The sequence below is a fragment of the Lepidochelys olivacea genome (genome assembly GCF_965140295.1).
Source record: "Lepidochelys olivacea isolate rLepOli2 genome assembly, chromosome: 19".
In the NCBI taxonomy this organism is placed as follows: domain Eukaryota; kingdom Metazoa; phylum Chordata; order Testudines; family Cheloniidae; genus Lepidochelys; species Lepidochelys olivacea.
In genome coordinates, this window is record NC_140429.1 from 19,305,488 (window position 1) to 19,329,556 (window position 24,069).

Sequence of the window (24,069 nt, forward strand, 5' to 3'; positions counted from 1 at the left end):
ACCTAATTCAGCCAGTTGAATGGGCAGTTTGATGGTAGAAGAAATTAAATGCTGATAAATGCAAAGGCTATGAATAACGGAGTGAAGAGTATACTTATAAAATTTGCTGGTGACATCAAGCTAGGAGGGGTTGCAGGCACTTTGCAGGACAGGATTAGAATTCAAAATGATCTTCATAAATGGGAGAATAAGATATAAGATGAAATTCAATAAAGATGTGCAAAATATTACATTAGGAAGGAAAAATGAAATGCACAACTATAAAATGGGGAAAAACTCGAGGCAGGCAGCAATGCTGATGAAAAGGATCTGGGTGTTAAAATGAATATGAGTCAATGAGTAGTGAAAAGGGCTAATATTCTGAGGGTGCATCAGCAGGAGTGTCATATGTAAACAGGAGCTAATTGTTACATTCTAGTAAGTATGGATGAGGTCTCAGCTGTGGTATAGCGTCCAGATTTGGGTGCCACTCTTTAAGAACGATGTGGACAAATTGGAGAGAATCCAGAGGAGAGCAACAGTAATGATAAAAGGTTTAGAAAACCTGACCTATGGTGAAAGATTTTTTTTTAAAATGGTTATGTTTTGTCTTGAGAAAAGAAGATGGGGGGGGGAGGGGGAGATAAGGGGAGAACCTGATAGCCTCCAAATGTGTTAAGAGCTGTTACAAAGAGGGTGGTGATCAATTGTTCTTTTTCGAGTAGTGTCTCTATGGGTGTTCCACTGTAAGTGTATCTGTGCCCTTCCGCCTCTAATGGGAGATTTTTAGGAGCAGTGTCCATTGAACCTGCACATGCGCCCTCCCTCCCTCGAGGGCAGCCTCGAGGCTATCTAGCACTGTGCAGACAAACCCCCCTATGACATTCTGCACCTCAAAGCACCCAATGTTTACCATGGTGATATGATCATGATATGTTCTGTACAAAATATGCCTTGTGAGGTATCATTCTAAAAGTCTTGATCTGCTAAACATTAAAATCTTGTGGGATTGCATGTGCTGTCATTGTATGTGAAGTTATGAAGCTTTGTTATGTATGTGTTACTGAAAGATGTTGTGAAGTTGGAAACACTCACAACTAGCCTTTCAGACATAACAATGAAAAAGCTAAACAGTGCTAATGGCCCAACAAGAAATACAATGGATCATGGAAAAGGCTTGTCCTTACCTGGGAACTCTTCAGCCAGCCTATGAATAATAGCTGCTCAGGAAGGCTTGCAAGAGCATGTGACCAGCCCACATGATACTGAACTCCATTTTGGTACCTGTACCTTTCCACAAACTGGGCTGGGAACTTGGCTTGGAACAAAGGGGTTCCTGCCATATAGGAAAACTTTATAAGAAAGAAGTGACATCAAGACTAGGACTCACTCCCCTACAAGACAACACCTGGAATCACCAGAGGAGCAAAGACTGAACTGGGGAAGGGGATCCCAGGAGAGAAAGAAGAAAGCCCTGCCTGTTTAAGGAAGCTAAAACCTTGTATCATCAGTCAGGGTGAGATATTTCAACTACCTGAAAGGGGGTTCCAAAGAGGATGGATCTAGACTGTTCTCAGTGGTAGCTGATGACAGAACAAGGAGTAATGGTCTCAAGTTGCAATGGGGGAGGTTTAGGTTGGATATTAGGAAAAAAGTTTTTCACTAGGAGGGTGGTGAAGCACTGGAATGGGTTACCTAGGGAGGTGGTGGAATCTCCTTTTTGGGGTATGGGGGGAGGGATAGCTCAGTTGTTTGAGCATTGGCCTGCTAAACCCAGAGTTGTGGGCCTCTTTCTTGAGGAGGCCATTTAGGGATCTGGGGCAAAAATTGGGGATTGGTCCTGCTTTGAGCAGGGGGTTGGACTAGATGACCTCTTGAGGTCCCTTCCAATCCTGATATTCTATGATTCTATATATGATTCTCCCCGTGGAAGGAAAAGGCCTGGGTAGAGACCGTCGAATTGTGGAAGTCAACGAATGGCTACGCAGGTGGTGTCGGAGAGAAGGCTTTGGATTCTTTGACCACGGGATGGTGTTCCAAGAAGGAGGAGTGCTAGGCAGAGACGGTCTCCACCTAATGAAGAGAGGGAAGAGCATCTTCGGAAGCAGGCTGGCTAACCTAGTGAGGAGGGCTTTAAACTAGATTCACTGGGGGAAGGAGACCAAAGCCCCGAGGGAGGTGGGGAAGTGGGATACCGGGAGGAAGCACAAGCAGGAACGCACAAGAGGGGAGGGCTCCTGCCTCATCCTGAGAAAGTGGGACAATCAGTGAGTTATCTTGAATGTCTAGACACAAATGCAAGAAGCCTGGGAAACAAGCAGGGAGAACTGGAAGTCCTGGCATAGTCAAGGAATTATGATGTGATTGGAATAACAGAGACTTGGTGGGATAACTCACATGACTGGAGTACTGTCATGGATGGATATAAACTGTTCAGGAAGGACAGGCAGGGCAGAAAAGGTGGGGGAGTTGCATTGTATGTAAGGGAGCAGTATGACTGCTCAGAGCTCCGGTATGAAACTGCAGGAAAAACTTGAGTGTCTCTGGATTAAGTTTAGAAGTGTGAGCAACAAGGGTGATGTGGTGGGAGTCTGCTATAGACCACCGGACCAAGGGAATCAGGTGGATGAGGCTTTCTTCCGGCAACTCATGGAAGTTACTAGATCGCGGGCCCTGGTTCTCATGGGAGACTTCAGTCACCCTGATATCTCCTGGAAGAGCAATACAGCAGTGCACAGACAATCCAGGAGGTTTTTGGAAAGTGTACAGGACAATTTCCTGGTGCAAGTGCAATCAACTAGGGGCAGAGCTCTTCTTCACCTGCTGCTCACAAAGCGGGAAGAATTAGTAGGGGAAGCTAAAGTGGATGGGAACCTGGGAGGCAGTGACCATGAGATGGTCAAGTTCAGGATCCTGACACAGGGAAGAAAGAAGAGCAGTAGAATATGGACCCTGGACTTCAGAAAAGCAAACTTTGACTCCCTCAGGGAACTGATGGGCAGGATCCCCTGGGAGAATAACATGAGGGGGAAAGAAGTCCAGGAAAGCTGGCTGTATTTTAAGGAATCCTTATTGAGGTTACAGGAACAAACCATCCCGATGTGTAGAAGGAATAGTAAATATGGCAGGCGACCAGCTTGGCTTCACGAGTGAAATCCTTGCTGATCTTAAACACAAAAAAGAAGCTTACAAGAAGTGGAAGATTGGACAAATGACCAGGGAAGAGTATAAAAATATTGCTTGGGGATGCAGGAGTGAAATCAGGAAGGCCAAATCACACCTGGAGTTGCAGCTAGCAAGAGATGTTAAGAGTAACAAGAAGGGTTTCTTCAGGTATGTTGGCAACAAGAAGAAAGTCAAGGAAAGCCTGGGCCCCTTACTGAATGAGGGAGGCAACCTCGTGACAGAGGATGTGGAAAAAGCTAATGTACTCAATGCTTTTTTTGCCTCTGTCTTCACGAACAAGGTCAGCTGCCAGACTTCTGCACTGGGCAGCACAGCATGGGGAGGAGGTGACCAGCCCTCTGTGGAGAAAGAAGTCGTTCAGGACTATTTAGAAAAGCTGGACGAGCACAAGTCCATGGGGCTGGATGCGCTGCATCCAAGAGTGCTAAAGGAGTTGGCAGATGTGATTGCAGAGCCATTGGCCATTATCTTTGAAAACTCATGGCGATCAGGGGAAGTCCCAGACAACTGGAAAAAGGCTAATGTAGTGCCCATCTTTAAAAAAGGGAAGGTGGAGAATCCTGGGAACTACAGGCCAGTCAGCCTCACCTCAGTCCCTGGAAAAATCATGGAGCAGGTCCTCAAGGAATCAATTCTGAAGCACTTAGAGGAGAGGAAAGTGGTCAGGAACAGTCAGCATGGATTCTCCAAGGGCAAGTCATGCCTGACTAATCTAATTGCCTTCTATGATGAGATAACTGGTTCTGTGGATGAAGGGAAAGCAGTGGACGTGTTGTTCCTTGACTTTAGCAAAGCTTTTGACACTGTCTCCCACAGTATTCTTGCCAGGAAGTTAAAGAAGTATGGGCTGGATGAATGGACTATAAGGTGGATAGAAAGCTGGCTAGATTGTCCGGCACAACAGGTAGTGATCAATGGCTCCATGTCTAGTTGGCAGCCGGTATCAAGTGGAGTGCCCCAAGGGTCGGTCCTGGGGCCGGTTTTGTTCAATATCTTCATTAAAGATCTGGAGGATGGCATGCATAGCACCCTCAGCAAGTCTGCAGATGACACTAAACTGTGTGGAGAGGTAGATACGCTGGAGGGTAGGGATTGGATACAGAGGGACCTAGACAAATTGGAGGATTGGGCCAAAAGAAATCTGATGAGGTTCAACAAGGACAAGTGCAGAGTCCTGCACTTAGGATGGAAGAATCCCATGCACCGCTACAGACTAGGGACCGAATGGCTCGGCAGCAGTTCTGCAGAAAAGGACCTAGGGGTTACAGTGGACGAGAAGCTGGATATGAGTCAACAGTGTGCCCTTGTTGCCATGAAGGCCAATGGCATTTTGGGCTGTATAAGTAGGGGCATTGCCAGCAGATCGAGGGACGTGATCATTCCCCTCTATTCGACATTGGTGAGGCCTCATCTGGAGTACTGTGTCCAGTTTTGGGCCCCACACTACAAGAAGGATGTCGAAAAATTGGAAAGAGTCCAGCGGAGGGCAACAAAAATGATTAGGGGAGTGGAACACATGATTTATGAGGAGAGGCTGAGGGAACTGGGGATGTTTAGTCTACGGAAGAGAAGAATGAGGGGGGATTTGATAGCTGCTTTTAACTACCTGAAAGGTGGATCCAAAGAGGTTGGATCTAGACTATTCTCGGTGATAGCAGATGACAGAACAAGGAGTAATGGTCTCAAGTTGCAATGGGGGAAATTTAGGTTGGATATTAGGAAAAACTTTTTCACTAGGAGGGTGGTGAAACACTGGAATGCGTTACCTAGGGAGGTGGTGGAATCTCCTTCGTTAGAAGTTTTTAAGGTCAGGCTTGACAAAGCCCTGGCTGGGATGATTTAATTGGGGATCGGTCCTGCTTTGAGCAGGGGGTTGGACTAGATGACCTCCTGAGGTCCCTTCCAACCCTGATATTCTATGATTCTGTATTGCTGATCCAAATCCTATCTAGTTGATATGAGACTTAGATTGCGGTTTTGTTTGATTTCCTAGGTAACCTGCATTGATCTATTTGTTATCACTTATAATCTCTTAAAATCTTCCTGTAGTTAATAAATCTGTTTTATGTTTTATCTTAACCAGTGTGTTTTGAGTGAAGCATTTGGAAATCTTAGCTCTGGTCACAAGGGCTGTTGCATATCTTTCCCACATCGAGGGGAGAGTAGACTAATTTAATGAGCTTGCACCATACAGACCCCTGTGCAGTGCAAGACCGTATAATTCTAGGTTTATACTCCTGTAGGGGTTCCAGACTGGGGAGCTGGGAAATTGGCTGGTGCCTTTATTGTTGGTCCATAAGTGATTTAGGTAAAGCACTCAGGTGACTCAGTTGGGTGTGTGTTGCCATCTGCTGTCATGTTGGGTGATAACAGGGGCTGGCTGGGTATCACCAACAGAGCAGTGTGGGAGGTCAACCTAGCTGAATAGTTGGGGGCACAATGGTTCCAATAGCTTCCAGGTTGCACCCTGGGGGTACATCTCGTTATACACCCCTTGGTCCCTCTCAACTGCCTTTGGCCGCAAACAGAGGAAGCAGTTGTCCCTTCCTTATCTGTGTCAGTAGCATAAGTAGTAGTTTTTGTTTCTTTTGATCTCCTTAATAGTGTTTCCTTTTTACTCCATTAGGATTAAAGAAAAAAAAAGAACTTTAGTTTACATTTTCTGGCCTGTCTGTGGGGATTCCCCGCCCCCTTTCCCCCCCTCCCCCGGATGTTTAGAAGACCCTAAACTTTTTCAAATTAAAAAAAAAAGGAAAAGAAGAAGAGGAGAAAAGAAGATGTTTCTTCTGCATTCCTCACTGATGCAGGGTGATAGCCCCCCTCCCCCAGGGGCATGCCCAGCTTGACCGGCTCCAAGAGGTGCCTCTCCTGCAAGGAGTTGATTCCTGCAATGGCCACACACTCTGACTGTGTCTGGTGTCTGGGAGACTCCCATATCCCTCAGATGTGCTTCCTCTGCCACCAGCTAAAGCTGCAGTCTTGCAGGAACTGGGAGCTGAAGTTAAAACACTTCCTCCTCCAGTCTTCAGGGGACTCCAGTGCTGACCCCAGATCATCCCCAGAGCCTTTAACTTCAAAGGGGGTACAGTCATGAAAAAAAACAGCAGAATCCCCTTGAAAAGCATGGGCTCCAAGTAGTTGGCCAGCCAGGGGTTCCCCCGTGCTGCCACCTCAGTACCGACAACACCAGCAGGTCTGAAGCACAGTACCCAGAATGGGGCCTCTGCTATGAGTTCTGCTGCACTGCCTGGATAAGCCAGGGGCTCAGGCTCTGAGGCAGTGGTACCAACCCATAAGGAGAAAGACAATTACTGTACCATCTCTGAAAGAGCGGCACAGAGAAAATTTTCAGTACCGGGTGTGACAAAACTCCCATCTAGGGAGTGCTCTGCACCTTCTCAATGACAATGTACCACGGACACTCCTCTGCAGTGCCGAGTGAGCCCACAGTAGCACATAAACTGCAGTACCCTGGAAATCTGATTGTTGGGGAAGAACCGCAGTCCCCAGTACTTGGTACCGGGGCCCCAGTATTGAGCACATCCTGGCACCCAGAATCACTCTCAGCACCGGGCTGTGTACCACCAGTACCCTAGTCAATGCCACCCTTACCCAGTGACGAGTTTAACAGTGGCCAAGAGGAGGTCATTTCCCTGGCCTCACATCGTGGCCCACCATCACAATGCAAGGGTCCTCCTCAATTCCATCGAGCTGACCCATGATCATGGTACGGGCCCCCTGGAGTAACCCCACCGCCCATACCATCCTCCCCCCATGGCTGTACTGTGATCCTTGGGTGACCACATCCCACATGTTGTGGCTGTCCAGTGTCTCTTGGAGAGTCCACCAGATGGTCTCCTACAGCCTAGCTGTCCAGAGCTCCTGAGCCAGGAGAGGAGAAAGCTTTTTCAGAACAGGAAGAAGGGCTCAAAGGGGAAGCTACCCCACCAGCAAACTTTGTCTCATCTCCACCAGATGAGGCTGTAAAGCCTCCCCCACATCACTAGGTGATGATTTTAAAAACTTTCTGGATCTTCCCAAGAGGGTGGCAGATGAGCTCAGATTCCCGTACAGGAATTGGCAGATACACATCATAAGTTGGTGGAAACTACATCTCTCCCAAAGAAGCAGACTTCCTGTTTCAACATTTGCAACCCAACTCCATCATAGTGGCTGTGGTTAATGCATGACGCAAGCAACATCATGCCAAGTCGACCCCATATGATCAGGCTTGGGAGGACTACCTATTCGTCAGCAACATTACAGTATAGAGTCGCGACTTACCAAGTTGTCATGGCCAAATATGATTTTATTAATTATGGGAAACTCAATGTGTTTCTGGAACATTTACTAGAGACAAAAAAGGAACAGTTTCAGTCCACTCTCAGAGAGGGTCAGTTAATAGCCAGACTGGTGGTAGCAACAGCACTGGATGTAGCCAGTACAGCGGCCTACCTGGTGTCCATGACAGTGGTCATGAGGCGGGCTTCTTGGTTACACCTTTCTGCCCAAAGAGCTGCAGAAGACCTCCAGTATGAAGGGCCCAACCTGTTCTCAGAGAGGACAGATTCTTCTCTCCACATCCTGAAGGATTTCCAGGCTACATTACGCTCCCTAGGAATCTACACTGCGGGACAGAAGAGAAGATATAGCTCTCAGCCAAGCACAGGTCACAACCTCCTCAATACCCACCATCTCAGTACTGTTATGAGCCACAGCGTAAGAGGACTAGAGCTCAAAAGTGGAAGCAGCCCGCATCCCAGTCTGCGACCTCTCAGACTGCCTCTTCTAAGCACTTCTGATGGGTTGCTCAAGGGCCCGAACAGTTATATCTTGCAGCATCAGCTGTCATCTACACACCTGTCATGCCCCTTCAGAAGTTGCCCGGCCCTCTTTCACAGCAGCTGGGAGACTATCACCTTTGACAGAAGGGTCCTGGAGATTATTTCAGAGGCTTACACCATTCAATTCATGTCCCTCCCTCATCCTAGTTCTCCTTCCCTATCCCTCTTCGGGGACCCTTCTCATGAGAACCTACTTCATTAGGAAATACGTCATTTGAATATGAATCATAGAATCATAGAATATCAGGGTTGGAAGGGACCTCAGGAGGTCATCTAGTCCAACCCTCTGCTCAAGCAGAACCAATCCCCAATTAAATCATCCCAGCCAGGGCTTTGTCAAGCCTGACCTTAAAAACTTCTAAGGAAGGAGATTCTACCACCTCCCTAGGTAACGCATTCCAGTGTTTCACCACCCTCCAAGTGAAAAAGTTTTTCCTAATATCCAACCTAAACCTCCCCCACTGCAACTTGAGACCATTGCTCCTTGTTCTGTCATCTGCCACCACTGAGAACAGTCTAGATCCATTCTCTTTGGAACCCCCTTTCAGGTAGTTGAAAGCAGCTATCAAATCCCCCCTCATTCTTCTCTTCTGCAGACTAAACAATCCCAGTTCCCTCAACCTCTCCTCATAAGTCATGTGTTCCAGACCCCTAATAATTTTTGTTGCCCTTCGCTGGACTCTCTCCAATTTATCCACATCCTTCTTGTAGTGTGGGGCCCAAAACTGGACACAGTACTCCAGATGAGGCCTCACCAATGTCGAATAGAGGGGGACGATCACGTGTCTCGATCTGCTGGCTATGCCCCTACTTATACATCCCAAAATGCCATTGGCCTTCTTGGCAACAATGGCACACTGCTGACTCATATCCAGCTTCTCGTTCACTGTCACCCCTAGGTCCTTTTCCGCAGAACTGCTGCCTAGCCATTCGGTCGCTAGTCTGTAGCTGTGCAATCCCAGTGCAACTCAGGAGCAAGGGGTTTACTCCCATGATTTCCTGATGCCTAAGACAAAAGGAGGTTGGAGGCCCATTCTAGATCTAAGGGCATTAAACAAATACGGGAAGGTACAGGTGTTCAAGATGGTCATGCTAGCAGACATTAGTCCAGCTCCAGAGCAAGGAGATTGATTTGCAGCCTGCGACCTACAAGATGTCTACTTCAATATCTCAATACAACCAACCGTACCATCCTTTTGGGCAGGACCAATATCAGTACAGACTGCTCCATCCAGGGATTCTCCAAGGCTCTCTATATTGTAGCAGCACACTAAGCCCGGTGTGGAAGTATAACATTGTATAAGTATAACGTTGTATAAGGGGACATGCTGGATACATTGTATATAAGAGGGCATGCCAAAACATGTTACAAAGTATCTGAGGGAGCACACGTAGGGACAGTTAGCTTTTGAATGGAGAAGCAATTAAGATAGAGCCAGCACGTCTAAGAAGCAGGCATCAGAATGGAAGGTGAGAAGGGCAATTAGTTAAGTTAACTGGAAGCTGTTAAAGGAGATTGTTAAGGGTGGCAGGTAATTGAAGATACGTGACTGGTCTCAGGGATCTCGAAGGGTGGTGACTAAAATCTTTCTTCTTTTGTCTGTAACTTCTCTGTAACTTGTTCTCCAAAAAACTGTATAAATTAAAAGACACAAGCCCCACTCAGGGGGCTCACTTCTAAATGTATTAGCAGAGCAGCTTTGCTAATAAAACAGAGTGGTCTGATAAATTGTGAGTCTGAGTCAAACTTTGACAATTTGGAGGTCCCACCGAGATGGCAAGCGGCTTCACTGAGGCTGTGTGATCCCTGACTGCCTTGCAGGACAATCGTGGCAGCCGGCACCTGGACGCTTAGTCCAAGCGATCCTCCACAAGACAGAAAGGTACACAGCAGCAGCGCAGTCTACGCCATTGAACTTGTTGGTTCCCACTCTGTTCGGGTAGGGGTCTTTGGATCCAGCTTCTGGAATCAGACGTCTCAGGTAATTATTATTTTTGTGTTTTAACCGGTTTGAGGACTGTCTTGTCTTTGTGTCTATCCGTCTTCCCCGTGGTGTGTGTGTGAATCTGGGAGCCATCTCTGTTCGGAGACTGGCTGACCAAGGGGTCCCCGTCCCCACGGTCTGAATAAGTGGAATCTGCACAGCTGCAGCCACACCACGCCTTGGGTACAACCCCTGGTGTGAAAGCAAGGGCAGTTGAGGCAGTAGCCTGTGGGCTCCTTTCTGTGTGTTGCACCAGGTACCGCTCTGCTGAGCCCGAATTTCCTTCTTGTGTGAGTGCTGTGTGAAGTCCTCCTGGATGGGTAATCAGAAGTCTAAGGTAGAACAGTTCCCTAAGAGAACTCCAGCTTATTTTATGTATTTTAGGAGGGGTCCGGACTCTTGTAGGTTTCTTGAAAAATGGTTCAAATTAGCTCTAGAGAACCCCAAATTACAGTGGCCACTGTTAGGTTCTTGGGACAAGGATCGAGTGGACGCTTTAAAAAGCAAACTCGTCCTCCCAAAAACCAAATTGGAGAGAGGAGAAGTAGACTGCTTCATGCAGTGGTGGGAAGAGGCAAATCGTAGATGGACTGAGTCAAAACTCACCTTTCTTAAAAATTCTATCAAAAAACTAACAGTTCAATTGGATGCAGTCTCTCCCACCACTAGTCCGAGCGCTCCCCTTTGCCCAGTCCTGTGCAATGATCTGGATCAAATCCGACCCCCACCATACTCCTGTGCAAATAAGAAATCAGAAAAGGAAAAATCTTCAGTGACTACAGATAATGAAAGTGAAGAAGATACCCTCATTGGCCTCACAGCTCTGCAAAATATTATGAAGAAGAAATCCAAAGCAGACTGCAAAGATTCTCTTGACATCTCTTCTTGAAAAAGAGAACCTGATGGGAGGTTAATGAGAGACTCTGATCAAACTGTTGTGGCACCCTTACGAGCCCTTAAGATGGGAGAAAGTGAGTCCATATGGGATTATAAGCCCTGGACTCATACGGAACTTTTATCTATAGTTAAGTTTTCCCAAACCACAGGAAAACTCTGTCAAATTTGCTGAGGAGTTTCTGTTAATCTGTGAAACCTATGAACTCTCTGAGACAGATCTCCTCCAACTGTGTAAATTGTTAGCTCCTGCCAGTTATTATGAAAAATGGTTGGCTGCCGCAGACTGGCCAGCTGAGGCACGCCACTCAACCATAAAAAGTACTGGCCCAGATTTGGCATACAGAGACCGGTGTATGGCTCTTTGGAAGTGCCTGCATCAAGCCATTCCCAAAGTGTGGTCTCCTAAAACAAACTGGACAGCAATACATTGCTGTAAGCAAGGGCAAGGAGAAAGCCCAGGCGACTATAGGTCCCGGCTAACTGATATTTTCCTACAACATTCAGGAATACAAGAGCCCGATGTAAATGGGCAGGGGGCCTTGGCACATGCATTTGTTGATGGTCTTCTCCCTGCCACAGGCAGCATGTTAAAACGAATAAGTATGGGATGGGAGACTGAAACCATGGACAAATTGCTGGCAGTAGCAGAGCATTGCCACCGCACTTTAAAAGGAAAGGAGGAACAGTCCTCCCAAAAGTTAATGGCTCTGCAGATACAGCATTATTCAGGACTAAGCAGACCACACAGGGGACAGGGACGGGGTTGCGGAAGGGGGCGGGGGGCTGGATTAACTGGGGTTTGTAACTACTGTAAACAGCCTGGACACTGGAAAAAAGAGTGTCCAAGATGACCTAATAATTGTATGGGAAATCAAGTGAACCCCCCGCTGGTTCCTCCAGCTGATCCCCAACCCTATTTTTCACCCCAACAATGACGGGATGCTGGGGAACCTCACAAAGTTTTAGCTCCCTTATTACCTCTGTCCCCTACTGGAGAATGTGTCCTGACTGTAAATGATCTCTCTCTCCCTTTCCTTGTTGATACTGGAGCTTCTCTTTCTTACAATCCGCACCACTGACTTGCCTGAGGTTCCACGATCTGGAAAATCTGTGTCTGCTGTTGGCATTACAGGGATCCCTACCTCTTTTCCCCTCTCAAAACCTTTGTCTGTTCAGGTCGGTCCCCTCTCTGAGGAGCATGCATTCCTCCTCTCTGATTCCACCCCTGCAAACCTTCTGGGACGGGACTTGCTATGCAAACTTGGCTGTTCTATTTACTGCTCCCCAGATGGTGTCTATCTGCAAATCCCTCAGTCTTCCTTATGTGATTCTGTAGCCTCCCTGCTGTCTGAAACTTCCCTCTCCACTCCGGTCCCTTGCTGTCCCTTAACTCCGTCCCTAGAGCACCTAATCTCTCAGGTTCCTTCCTCCCTATGGCCATCTCACCCATCTGAAGTGGGCCGATTAAATACTGACCCAGTTCGGATTACTGTAGACAATTCCAAACCTCTGCCTCGCCTGTCTCAGTATCCTTTGAATCCTGAGGCAGAGGCTGGGATTGCTCCAGTTATATCTGCATTAAAAGAACAAGGAATTATTGTCCCTTGTTCCAGCCCCTGTAACACCCCTATCCTCCCAGTTCAAAAGGCTGATGGCAAATCGTGGCGATTTGTTCAAGACCTTTGAGCTATTAACCGTATTGTCATACCTTCTTTTCCAGTGGTTCCTAACCCTGCTACAATACTAGCGTCTATTCCTCCAAATGCAACCCACTTTACTGTTGTAGATTTGTGCTCCGCTTTCTTCTCTGTCCCAGTTCACTCTGAATCCCAGTATCTCTTTGCCTTCTCCTACAAGGGTCAGCAATATACATGGACTACCCTTCCCCAGGGGTATACAGAGAGTCCATCCTATTTTTCTCAAGCCCTAGCCCGGGATCTTGCTGATCTGGTTTTCCCATCAGGATCCACACTGATCCAATATGTGGACGACTTACTCCTGTGCTCCCCCTCTCTGTCTGCCTCAGAAACTGATTCACTAACACTTCTCACAGCTTTAGCAAACAAGGGTCATAAGGCTTCTCGCACAAAATTGCAGCTCTGCCAAACCTCTGTCACATACCTAGGCTTCCTTCTCTCCCAGGGCTCCTGTACACTTTATCCAGCCATCCTTAGCTTTCCGCAGCCTTGCTCTCCACGCCAGGTCAGAAAATTCTTAGGCATGACAGGGTTCTGTAGGCAATGGATTCCCCAATATGCTTCTCTGGCTAAACCACTCCAAGAACTCACTCGATCCTCTGTACCTAACCCCATGCCATGGCCACTTGAAGCAAATGCTGCTTTCATCTCCCTTAAGCAGAATTTAGCCTCTGCCCCTGCCTTAGGGTTACCTAACTATGACAAGCCTTTTACCCTTTTCTGTCACGAACAATCTGCTTGTGCCCTCGGGGTTCTTACTCAGGAGCATGGTGACAGAAATCGCCCGGTGGCTTATTTTTCTGCAACCTTGGACCCTGTAGCCCAGGGTTTACCCCCTTGCCTACGCGCTGTAGCTGCTGCAGCATGCCTGGTCGAGATGTCTGAGTCCCTTGTCCTCCGCTCTCCTCTCACTCTCATGGTTCCCCATTCTGTGGAAACTCTCCTTCTGCAACGCAACACTGCTCACCTCTCCTCTGCTCGCCTCACTAGGTATGAACTTTTGCTGCTTTCAGCCTCACATATCACTATTAAGCGCTGCTCCCAGTTAAACCCTGCTACCCTCCTTCCTTTACCTAGTGATGGTGAACCCCATGACTGCCTTGCAACTGTCTCCGCTATCACTGTCCCACACCCTGACCTTTCAGATGTACCTCTCCCTAACTCTGACCTGGTATTATTCACTGATGGGTCCTGTTATAGAAATGACCAAGGCCACCTTCTTGCAGGGTACGCTGTGGTCTCTCTCTCTGAGACCATAGAAGCTGCGCCCTTACCCTCTGTGACCTCTGCCCAGGTGGCTGAACTGATTGCTCTAACCCATGCCTGCTTTCTAGCCGAGGGGCTCTCTGCCACTATTTTTACTGATTCTCTGTATGCCTTTGGGGTTGTGCATGACTTTGGCACCCTCTGGCAGGCTCGAGGTTTTCTTACCTCTACTGGTACCCCTATCAAGAATGGCCCCTACATTGCTGCCCTCCTGTATGCAGTTTTACTACCGTCTGCCTTGGCAATTGTTAAGTGTACTGGCCACTCAGCAGCAGACACCGAGGTGGCAAAAGGTAATGCACTTGCTGATGCTGATGCAAAACATGCCACCACTATAAAACCTTCACCAGAAGCGTTTCTTGGTCCCCTCTCTGTCTCTGTAACGCCACCATCCCTGTCTCATCTCGCTCAGCTCCAGGATTCTGCCCCAGAAACAGAGAGAGACTCCTGGAGTGCTTTGGGTTGCTCTTTGCATTCTGATTCCCTTTGGCGATCGCCCACCGGTACCTTTGTAGCCCCCCTCTCACTCTACCCATCCCTAGCCGCCCTGCTACATGGTGTTTCGCATGTCGGCAAGGAGGGGATGGTCTCTGCTATGAGTAAGGCGGGGTGGTGGGCTCCCCATTTCAGCTCCTTTGCAACCCGCCACTGTGCCACTTGTGTTGTTTGTCAAAGCTACAATGTAGGCAAATCTGTAAAAGTAACACAAGGGTTCCGGGGTTTGCCTCAAGCACCTTTCCTACACTGGCAACTTGATTTTGTACAAATGCCAAAGTGTCAGAAATATGAATTCATTTTAGTTATAATATGTCTGTTTTTGGGTTGGATTGAAGCCTTTCCCTGTCGCAAAGCTGATTCATTGTCCATTGCAAAATGTCTGTTAAACCACATTATCCCTACCAAGGGAATTCCTGCCACTTTGTCTAGTGATCGGGGAACACATTTTACTGGAAAAATTGTTCAACATCTAAACCAGGTATTACGTGTCACCCACCTGTTGCACTGCCTTTACCATCCACAGAGTGCAGGGGCAGTTGAAAGGCGAAATGGTGTGCTTAAAAATAAGCTGGCAAAAATCTGTAGTTCCACAGGGTTAAACTGGCCAGCTGCTTTACCACTGGCCCTTATGGAAATTCGGTCATCCCCATCCCAGAGACACAAATTGAGTCCATTTGAAATCATCAGGGGATGCCCTATGCGAACAATGACTACTATTACCCCAGCTCCAGACCTAAACCTAACTCACAGCACGCTCCTCCAGTACTGCAAAGAGTTAATGCAAGCTGTGAGCTCCTTCCATTCGCAGGTGTGAGCAGCTTGGCCGAGGGAACCCACCTCTGCTGCCTGTCACACTCTTGAGCCTGGTGATTGGGTCTACCTGCGGCACCACCTTCGGAAGCACGCCTTGGAACCCCGGTGGAAGGGTCCATACCAGGTACTGCTCACCACCCAGACAGCAGTGAAATTATCCGGCATCGCTGCATGGATCCACGCCTCACAGTGTAAGCCAGCGCCACCTAAAGGGGACCAAGCACCTCTGCAAGACTACGCAGAACCAGCTTCAACCCCAGAAGACAAAGAGGAACAGCCTGCAATACCTTACAATCTGTGCTCTCGTAAGGGTTGCCAGAAGCAGAGGGTAAGCAGACAGCAGGACCCAACAAACAAGAAGCAGTAGTGAGCCTAGCACCTGCTGCCTGGTGGACGTAAAACCGTGACTGCGGTTCCCTCAAAAGGGGTTGTCAGAACCAGAAAGGGTCCTGCTTCCAACATGTGTCCTTTGAGAAGCTTAATCCTCAGCTACTGTGTCCTGAGGGTCTGGGGAATCCAGAGTGACAGTGACAATTCTTTCATCCAACAATAGGTGCAGATAGCCCAGATCCTGAATATTTCTAATTGCTGGGTCTGCAGCCAGATCCCAGCTCACTCACAAGCTAGTATCTCCACCATGGCAATCCCTTTGAATTCCTCAGAGCTTGCTGGAGAACCCTATCCACTTAAAAGGACATGGAAGGAAAATGACACTTGGGGGCTGGGAAAAACATATGTTCCTAAACTTATAAGTGTGGTGAAAGGAAAGGGCCACTATTACTAGATGTGTAATGGGACAGGGTTGAATCTAGGGAGGAGCAGCTGTCTCCAATACATCGTGTCCCATGGTGTATGGGACTATTCAAACAAGGTTGGAGAATGGCAAACCGGGTATGGAAAGATAAACTTCCTCTCAACCTGGGATCAAACCAAAGATTCAATCTCTTGCTCCCCCTACAGCCTCCCTGAGAAAAACAGCACCATCTACAAATGTCATGTGAATGCTACCTCTTCTCCCAGTGAAAATCATCCTGTGCCCTTTGGGGGATACTATTCCTCCTTCGTAAATTCTTACATGTCAAAGGGTTGCAGTCAACCCTTCCCAGCTTTAATGGGACATCATTGGGTTTGTGGGGAAAATGCTTACACTGTGTTACCGGCAAATTGGTCAGGTATCTGTTATCCTGCTCAGCTTTTCCCACAATTCCGGGTGCTTCAATCCCTCCCACGAAATCGCCTCCGTAATTTCAGGCGAAAAAGGAGGGACTTGCCAGATGCTAAATGGTATGTGGATAACATAAGCCCCCTAACTTGGGAAGAAGCTATTGGCATTTCTTTAGTCCCAGTAAGGGGGGTAATCCACCTTGCAAAAAGGCTTTTAAGGTTACAAGCGGTGGTTGAGATTATGGCCAATGAAACAGGAGAGCGCTTAAAAGCTCTAGCCAAAGAAGCAGGAGCGGTCTGACAAGTGGCCCTCCAAAACCGTCGGGCATTAGATATAATACTGGCAGCCAAAGGAGGGACCTGTGCTCTAATTGGAACAGAATGCTGTGTATACATACCTGATAATACTAATGAGGTAATAAATCGTGCTAGCCATCTGGAGCAAATTGCATACCTTCCCCACGAAGAACCAAGTTCCTTGTGGAAATGGATAAGTAACTTATTCAATTTCTCTAGTCTGGGAAACTGGTTGTTTCAAGGAATCCTGACTATCCTATTTGGAATTCTAATAATCATAGAATCATAGAATATCAGGGTTGGAAGGGACCTCAGGAGGTCATCTAGTCCAACCCCCTGCTCAAAAGCAGGACCCATCCCCAATTAAATCATCCCAGCCAGGGCTTTGTCAAGCCTGACCTTAAAAACTTCTAAGGAAGGAGATTCCACCACCTCCCTAGGCAATGCATTCCAGTGTTTCACCACCCTCCTAGTGAAAAAGTTTTTCCTAATATCCAACCTAAACCTCCCCCACTGCAACTTGAGACCATTACTCCTTGTCCTGTCCTCTTCTACCACTGAGAATAGTCTAGAACCATCCTCTCTGGAACCACCTCTCAGGTAGTTGAAAGCAGCTATCAAATCCCCCCTCATTCTTCTCTTCTGCAGACTAAACAATCCCAGTTCCCTCAGCCTCTCCTCATAAGTCATGTGTTCCAGACCCCTAATCATTTTTGTTGCCCTTCGCTGGGCTCTTTCCAATTTATCCACATCCTTCTTGTAGTGTGGGGCCCAAAACTGGACACAGTACTCCAGATGAGGCCTCACCAATGTCGAATAGAGGGGGACGATCACGTCCCTCGATCTGCTGGCAATGCCCCTACTTATACATCCCAAAATGCCATTGGCCTTCTTGGCAACAAGGGCACACTGTTGACTCATATCCAGCTTCTCGTCCACTGTCACCCCTAGGTCCTTTTCCGCAGAACTGCTGCCGAGCCATTCGGTCCCTAGTCTGTAGCTGTGCATTGAGTTCTTCCGTCCTAAGTGCAGGACCCTGCACTTATCCTTATTGAACCTCATCAGATTTCTTTTGGCCCAATCCTCCAATTTGTCTAGGTCCCTCTGTATCCTATCCCTGCCCTCCAGTGTATCTACCACTCCTCCCAGTTTAGTATCATCCGCAAATTTGCTGAGAGTGCAATCCACATCCTCCTCCTGATCATTTATGAAGATATTGAACAAAACCGGCCCCAGGACCAACCCCTGGGGCACTCCACTTGACACCGGCTGCCAACTAGACATGGAGCCATTGATCACTACCCGTTGAGCCCGACAATCTAGCCAGCTTTCTACCCACCTTATAGTGCATTCATCCAGCCCGTACTTCTTTAACTTGCTGACAAGAATACTGTGGGAGACAGTGTCAAAAGCTTTGCTAAAGTCAAGAAACAATACATCCACTGCTTTGTGTGTTTTCAATTGATTTCTTGTTGTATCCAAAACTGCACAAGACACACCATCCATCAGGTTACCCCTAACCAGAGTGCTAATCTAATGTTGTTAAATGTCACCAGTGAAAGTAATGAAAAAGAACGATTGATGTATGGAATCCAGTAAGTCACTGGTCATGGGTGTTGCCTTGACCAAAAGGGGGGATTGTGGAAATATAAGATTGTATAAGTATAACGTTGTATAAGGGGACATGCTGGATACATTGTATATGAGAGGGCATGCCAAAACATGTTACAAAGTATCTGAGGGAGCACATGTAGGGACAGTTAGCTTTTCAATGGAGAAGCAAGATAGAGCCAGCACGTCTAAGAAGCAGGCATCCAAATGGAAGGTGTGAAGGGCAATTAGTTAAGTTAACTGGAAGCTGTTAAAGGAGATTGTTAAGGGTGGCAGGTAATTGAAGATACGTGACTGGTCTCAGGGATCTCGAAGGGTGGTGACTAAAATCTTTTTCTTCTTTTGTCTGTAACTTCTCTGTAACTTGTTCTCCAAAAAACTGTATAAATTAAAAGACACAAGCCCCACTCGGGGGGCTCACTTCTAAATGTATTAGCAGAGCAGCTTTGCTAATAAAACAGAGTGGTCTGATAGATTGTGAGTCTGAGTCAAACTCTGACACCGGTATGGTGACTGGAGTTTATCAGTGCCAACCTTGATGCAGTACAAGTGAGAGCTCGCCTCCCGCTACAAAGATCCACCACCCTGGGACAGATGCCCTCCTTAATAGGCTGGGGAGCTCACATACACAACCACAAGGTTCAGAGCAGAATCAGAATATCAAGTTTGGAAGGGACCTCAGAAGGTCATCTAGTCCAACCCCCTGCTCAAAGCAGGACCAACCCCAACTAAATCATCCCAGCCAGGGCTTTGCAAGCCTGACCTTAAAAACCTCTAAGGAAGGAGATTCCACCACCTCCCTAGGTAACCCATTCCAGAACTGACCCTCCATATCAATCTTGTGGAGCTAAGGGCTGTCAGGAATGCATGTGCATGCTTTTTGCATTTCATGAAGAACATCCACACAAAAGTTGTTGTTGCCAAGAAGGCCAATGGCATTTTGGATGTATAAGTAGGGGCATAGCGAGCAGATCGAGGGACATGATCGTCCCCCTCTATTTGACATTGGTGAGGCCTCCTCTGGAGTACTGTGTCCAGTTTTGGGCCCCACACTACAAGAAGGATGTGGATAAATTGGAAAGAGTCCAGCGAAGGGCAACAAAAATGATTAGGGGTCTGGAACACATGACTTATGAGGAGAGGCTGAGGGAACTGGGATTGTTTAGTCTGCAGAAGAGAAGAATGAGGGGGGATTTGATAGCTGCTTTCAACTACCTGAGAGGTGGTTCCAGAGAGGATGGTTCTAGACTATTCTCAGTGGTAGAAGAGGACAGGACAAGGAGTAATGGTCTCAAGTTGCAGTGGGGGAGGTTTAGGTTGGATATTAGGAAAAACTTTTTCACTAGGAGGGTGGTGAAACACTGGAATGCATTGCCTAGGGAGGTGGTGGAATCTCCTTCCTTAGAAGTTTTTAAGGTCAGGCTTGACAAAGCCCTGGCTGGGATGATTTAATTGGGGATGGGTCCTGCTTTTGAGCAGGGGGTTGGACTAGATGACCTCCTGAGGTCCCTTCCAACCCTGATATTCTATGATTCTATGAAAGTCATGAAGGACAAAACAACCTATATGTTTTACATAAATCGTCAAGGAGGTGCCAGGTCTCCCTCCCTCTGCACGGAAGCACTCAAACTTTGGAATTGGTGCATCCATCACAATGTGCTCATCTCAGCTGTCTGTGTACCCAGGACACAGAACATGACAATTGACAGTCTCAGTTGGAATTTTTGTCATGACTACGAATGGGAACTGAACTCAGAGGTGCTTCAAGTTATTTTCACCCACTGGGGAACCCTGACTACAGATCTCTTTGCTACTTACCGGAACAAGAAATGTCCTCGTTACTGCTCCAGAGCTGGCCTGGTGAAACATTCACTGGGAGATGCCCTCCTCCTCCCATGGGACGGGGACCTCTTGTATGCCTTTTTCCAGTTTCCTCTTCTATCCAAGGTCCTGTTGAAAATTCAACGAGACAAAGTGAGAATTATTCTGATTGCCCCTTATGGCCAGGCCAAGATGAGTCTGGTTCCCTTACCTGACACAGATGGCAGTATGTCCTCCGGTTCCTCTTTGGCCCATTCCTCACCTGCTCTCTCAAAACACCGCAACCTGCGGGACCTCCACCTCCAGGCGTGGCTCCTTCTTGGTTCCAAGGCTTAGAGGCAGAATGCTCTGACAAAGTGAACGACATATTGCTCCACAGCCAAAAGTTGAGCACTCAATGTATTTACCTACATTCCAAGTTTGCGGGTGCTCCACAAACCGCCCTCCTCTCGTCTACTTCTGAGCTCTCCTGAGTTCTCCATAGGGCTCTGTGGTAGAGAAGGAACTGAGCGGGGGCAGTTTTCCCGTGCAGCACAGTTAGCCTCAAAGCAGACCATGAGGGAAGGAGAGCGCATGTGCGGTCTCAATGGACACTGCTACCAAAAATCCCTGATTAGAGGCGCAGGGGCACAGATACTCTTACAGGGGAGCACCCACAGGGGGACACACCTTGAAGAACCATTGCTATTGCACAAAGTGAGTAATTTCCTCTTTTCCATGTACACTGAAGGTAGGACAAGAAGTAATTGGCTTAATCTGCAGCAAGAGAGAATAAGACACAATTGCTGAGGAGGATTTCAAGAACCCTCTGTGCATCTGACTAGCGAAACAATGGGTGACATTGCTTGCAGTCCTGGTGGGAAAGAGGATCCTGCTCCAACTGTGAGCACTCTGAACAACTAACCTAACAGCAGAGAGCTGACATGGCAGCTATTCTGGACATATGACATATACAGGCCTTCGAGAGTGCCATGGAGGCTGGAGCAGTATTTTGAAGTAAATGAGATTCCCTAGAAAAACATGTAGCAGCTTTACTGAGTGGGATGGGGAAAAACCTACAGTTTAGTTCGCAGTCTGATCACCCCAAACAAGCCAGCCAGCCAACCCTTAAGACATCGTGCAGATTGTTCAAGAGCACTTGTTATCCAAGACCCTGATTATAGCAGAAAGTTTCAGGTTTCATAAGCAGAATCAGCTTGAAGGTGAATCTGTTTCCTGTTTTGCAACAGCATTAAAAAGATTATCAGAACACTGTGCTTTTAAGGATGGGCTTAACGAGGCCCTAAGAGACAAATTTGTGTATGGACTGTTTAATGAAAGCATACAGAAGAGGCTCTCAACTGAGGAAAATCTTACCTTTAAAAGGGCAGTAGAAATTGGAGTAGCAATGAAAACTGTGGAAAGAGATGCAATAGATTTGCATACCAGCACTAAAACAGAAGTAGGAACTCATAAACTCTCTGGAACCCAAAGCAAGAGCCGGTCCGCTCGGCAGACATGCGGAAAAGGGTTCCACGCTTCTTTTGATTGCCAATTCAAAGATGCAAATTGTAGCAGCTGTAAGAAAAAAAAAAAGCCAAATCGAAGTAGTTTGTCGCACTAAGCCCTAGTCTACACTAGGAGTTTAGGTCGAATTTAGCAGGGTTAAATCGATGTAAACCTGCACCCGTCCACATGATGAAGCCCTTTTTTTCGACTTAAAGGGCTCTTAAAATTGATTTCCTTAATCGACCTCTGAGAAGTGGATTAGCACTTAAATCGGCCTTGCCGGGTTGAATTTGGGGTACTGTGGACACAATTAGATGGTATTGGCCTCCTAGAGCTATCCCAGAGTGCTCTGTTGTGACCACTCTGGACAGCACTCGCAACTTAGATGCACTGGCCAGGTAGACAGGAAAAGGCCCGCGAACTTTTGAATTTCAATTTCCTGTTTGCATGGTCACCTGCAGCTTGCCACGCTGGCCAGAGCTCATCAGCAGAGGTGACCATGCAGAGCTCATCAGCACAGGTGACCATGATGGAGTCCCAGAATTGCAAAAGAGCTCCAGCATGGACCGAACGGGAGGTACGGGATCTGATCGCTGTATGGGGAGAGGAATCCGTGCTATCAGAACTCGGTTCCAGTTTTCGAAATGCCAAAACATTTGTCAAAATCTCCCAGGGGATGAAGGACAGAGGCTATAACAGGGACCCGAAGCAATGCCGTGTGAAACTTAAGGAGTTGAGGCAAGCCTACCAGAAAACCAGAGAGGCAAACGGCCGCTCCGGGTCAGAGCCCCCAACATGCCGCTTCTATGATGAGCTGCGTGCCATTTTAGGGGGTTCAGCCACCACGACCCCAGCCGTGTTGTTTGACTCCTTCAGTGGAGATGGAGGCAACACAGAAGCAGGTTTTGGGGACGAGGAAGATGATAGCTCACAGCAAGCAAGCAGAGAAACTGGTTTACCTGACAGCCAGGAACTGTTTCTCACCCTGGACCTGGAGGCAGTCCGTCCCGGACCCACCCAAGGCTGCCTCCCGGACCCGCCAGGTGGAGAAGGTACCTCTGGTGAGTGAACCTTTTAAAATACTATACATGGTTTAAAAGCAAGCATGTTTAATGATTAATTTGCCCTGGCATTTGCAGCTCTCCTAGATGTATTCCCAAAGCGTTTGCAAAAGGTTTCTGGGGAGGGCAGCCTTATTCCACCCACCATGGTAGGACACTTTACCACACCAGGCCAGTAGCACGTACTCTGGAATCATTGTAGAACAAAGCATTTCAGTGTATGTTTGCTGGCATTCAAACAACATCTGTTCTGTATCTCTCTGTGTTATCCTCAGGAGAGTGATATCATTCATGGTCACCTGGTTGAAATAAGGTGTTTTTCTTAAGGGGACATGCAGAGGTGCCCGTTCCTGCTGGGCTGTTTGCCTGTGGCTGAACAGAAATTTTCCCCGCTGTTAGCCGGGGGAGGAGGGGTGAGGGGCTAGCCACGGGGTGGGGGGAGGCAAAATGCAACCTTGGAATGAATGCACATGTGCTGTGTATGTAATGTTAACAGCAAGGTTTACCGTGAAAGAGTGTAGCCATTGTTCTAGAAAATGTGTCTTTTTAAATACTACTGCCTCTTTTTTTTTCTCCACCAGCTGCATGTGTTTCAATAATCACAGGATCTTCTCCTTCCCAGAGACTAGTGAAGATTAGAAGGCAAAAAAAACACACTCGTGATGAAACGTTCTATGAGCTCATGGTGTCCTCCCATACTGACATAGCACAGACGACTGCGTGGAGGCAGACAATGTCAGAGTGCAGGAAAGCACAATATGACCGGGAGGAGAGGTGGCGGGCTGAAGAGAGTAATTGGAGGGCTGAAGAGAGAGCTGAAGCTCAAATGTGGTGGCAGCGTGATGAGAGGAGGCAGGATTCAATGCTGAGGCTGCTGGAGGATCAAACCAATATGCTCCAGCCTATGGTTGAGCTGCAGGAAAGGCAGCAGGAGCACAGACTGCTGCTACAGCCCCTGTGTAACCAACCACCCTCCTCCCCAAGTTCCATAGCCTCCTCACCCAGATGCCCAAGAACGCGGTGAGGGGGCCTCCGGCCACTCCACCCCAGAGGATTGCCCAAGCAACAGAAGGCTGGCATTCAATAAGTTTTAAAGTTTTAAACTTTTAAAGTGCTGTGTGGCCTTGTCCTTGCCTCCTCCACCACCCCTCCTGGTGCTTCTCTCCTCCACCACCCCTCCCGGGCTACCTTGGTAGTTATCCCCCTATTTGTGTGATGAATGAATAAAGAATGCATGAATGTGAAGCAACAATGACTTTATTGCCTCTGACAGCGGTGATCGAAGGGAGGAGGGGAGGGTGGTTAGCTTACAGGGACGTAGAGTGAACCAAGGGGCGGTGGGTTTCATCATGGAGAAACAAACAGAACTTTCACACCGTAGCCTGGCCAGTCATGAAACTGGTTTTCAAAGCTTCTCTGGTGCGCACCGTGCCCTCCTGTGCTCTTCTAACTGCCCTGGTGT

The 24,069-nt window shown here is 47.7% G+C and overlaps 1 protein-coding gene across 1 annotated transcript; it reads left to right on the forward strand.

Moving 5' to 3' along the window:
• Positions 1-19,768: 19,768 nt before the first annotated feature.
• LOC311533195 (uncharacterized protein) lies at positions 19,769-23,844 on the forward strand. Its single transcript, XM_084652403.1, has 2 exons — positions 19,769-22,607; positions 23,189-23,844. The coding sequence occupies exons 1-2, from the start codon at positions 21,932-21,934 to the stop codon at positions 23,629-23,631; spliced, it is 1,119 nt and encodes a 372-aa protein (XP_084508529.1). The 5' UTR covers positions 19,769-21,931; the 3' UTR covers positions 23,632-23,844.
• The last annotated feature ends 225 nt before the right edge of the window (positions 23,845-24,069 follow it).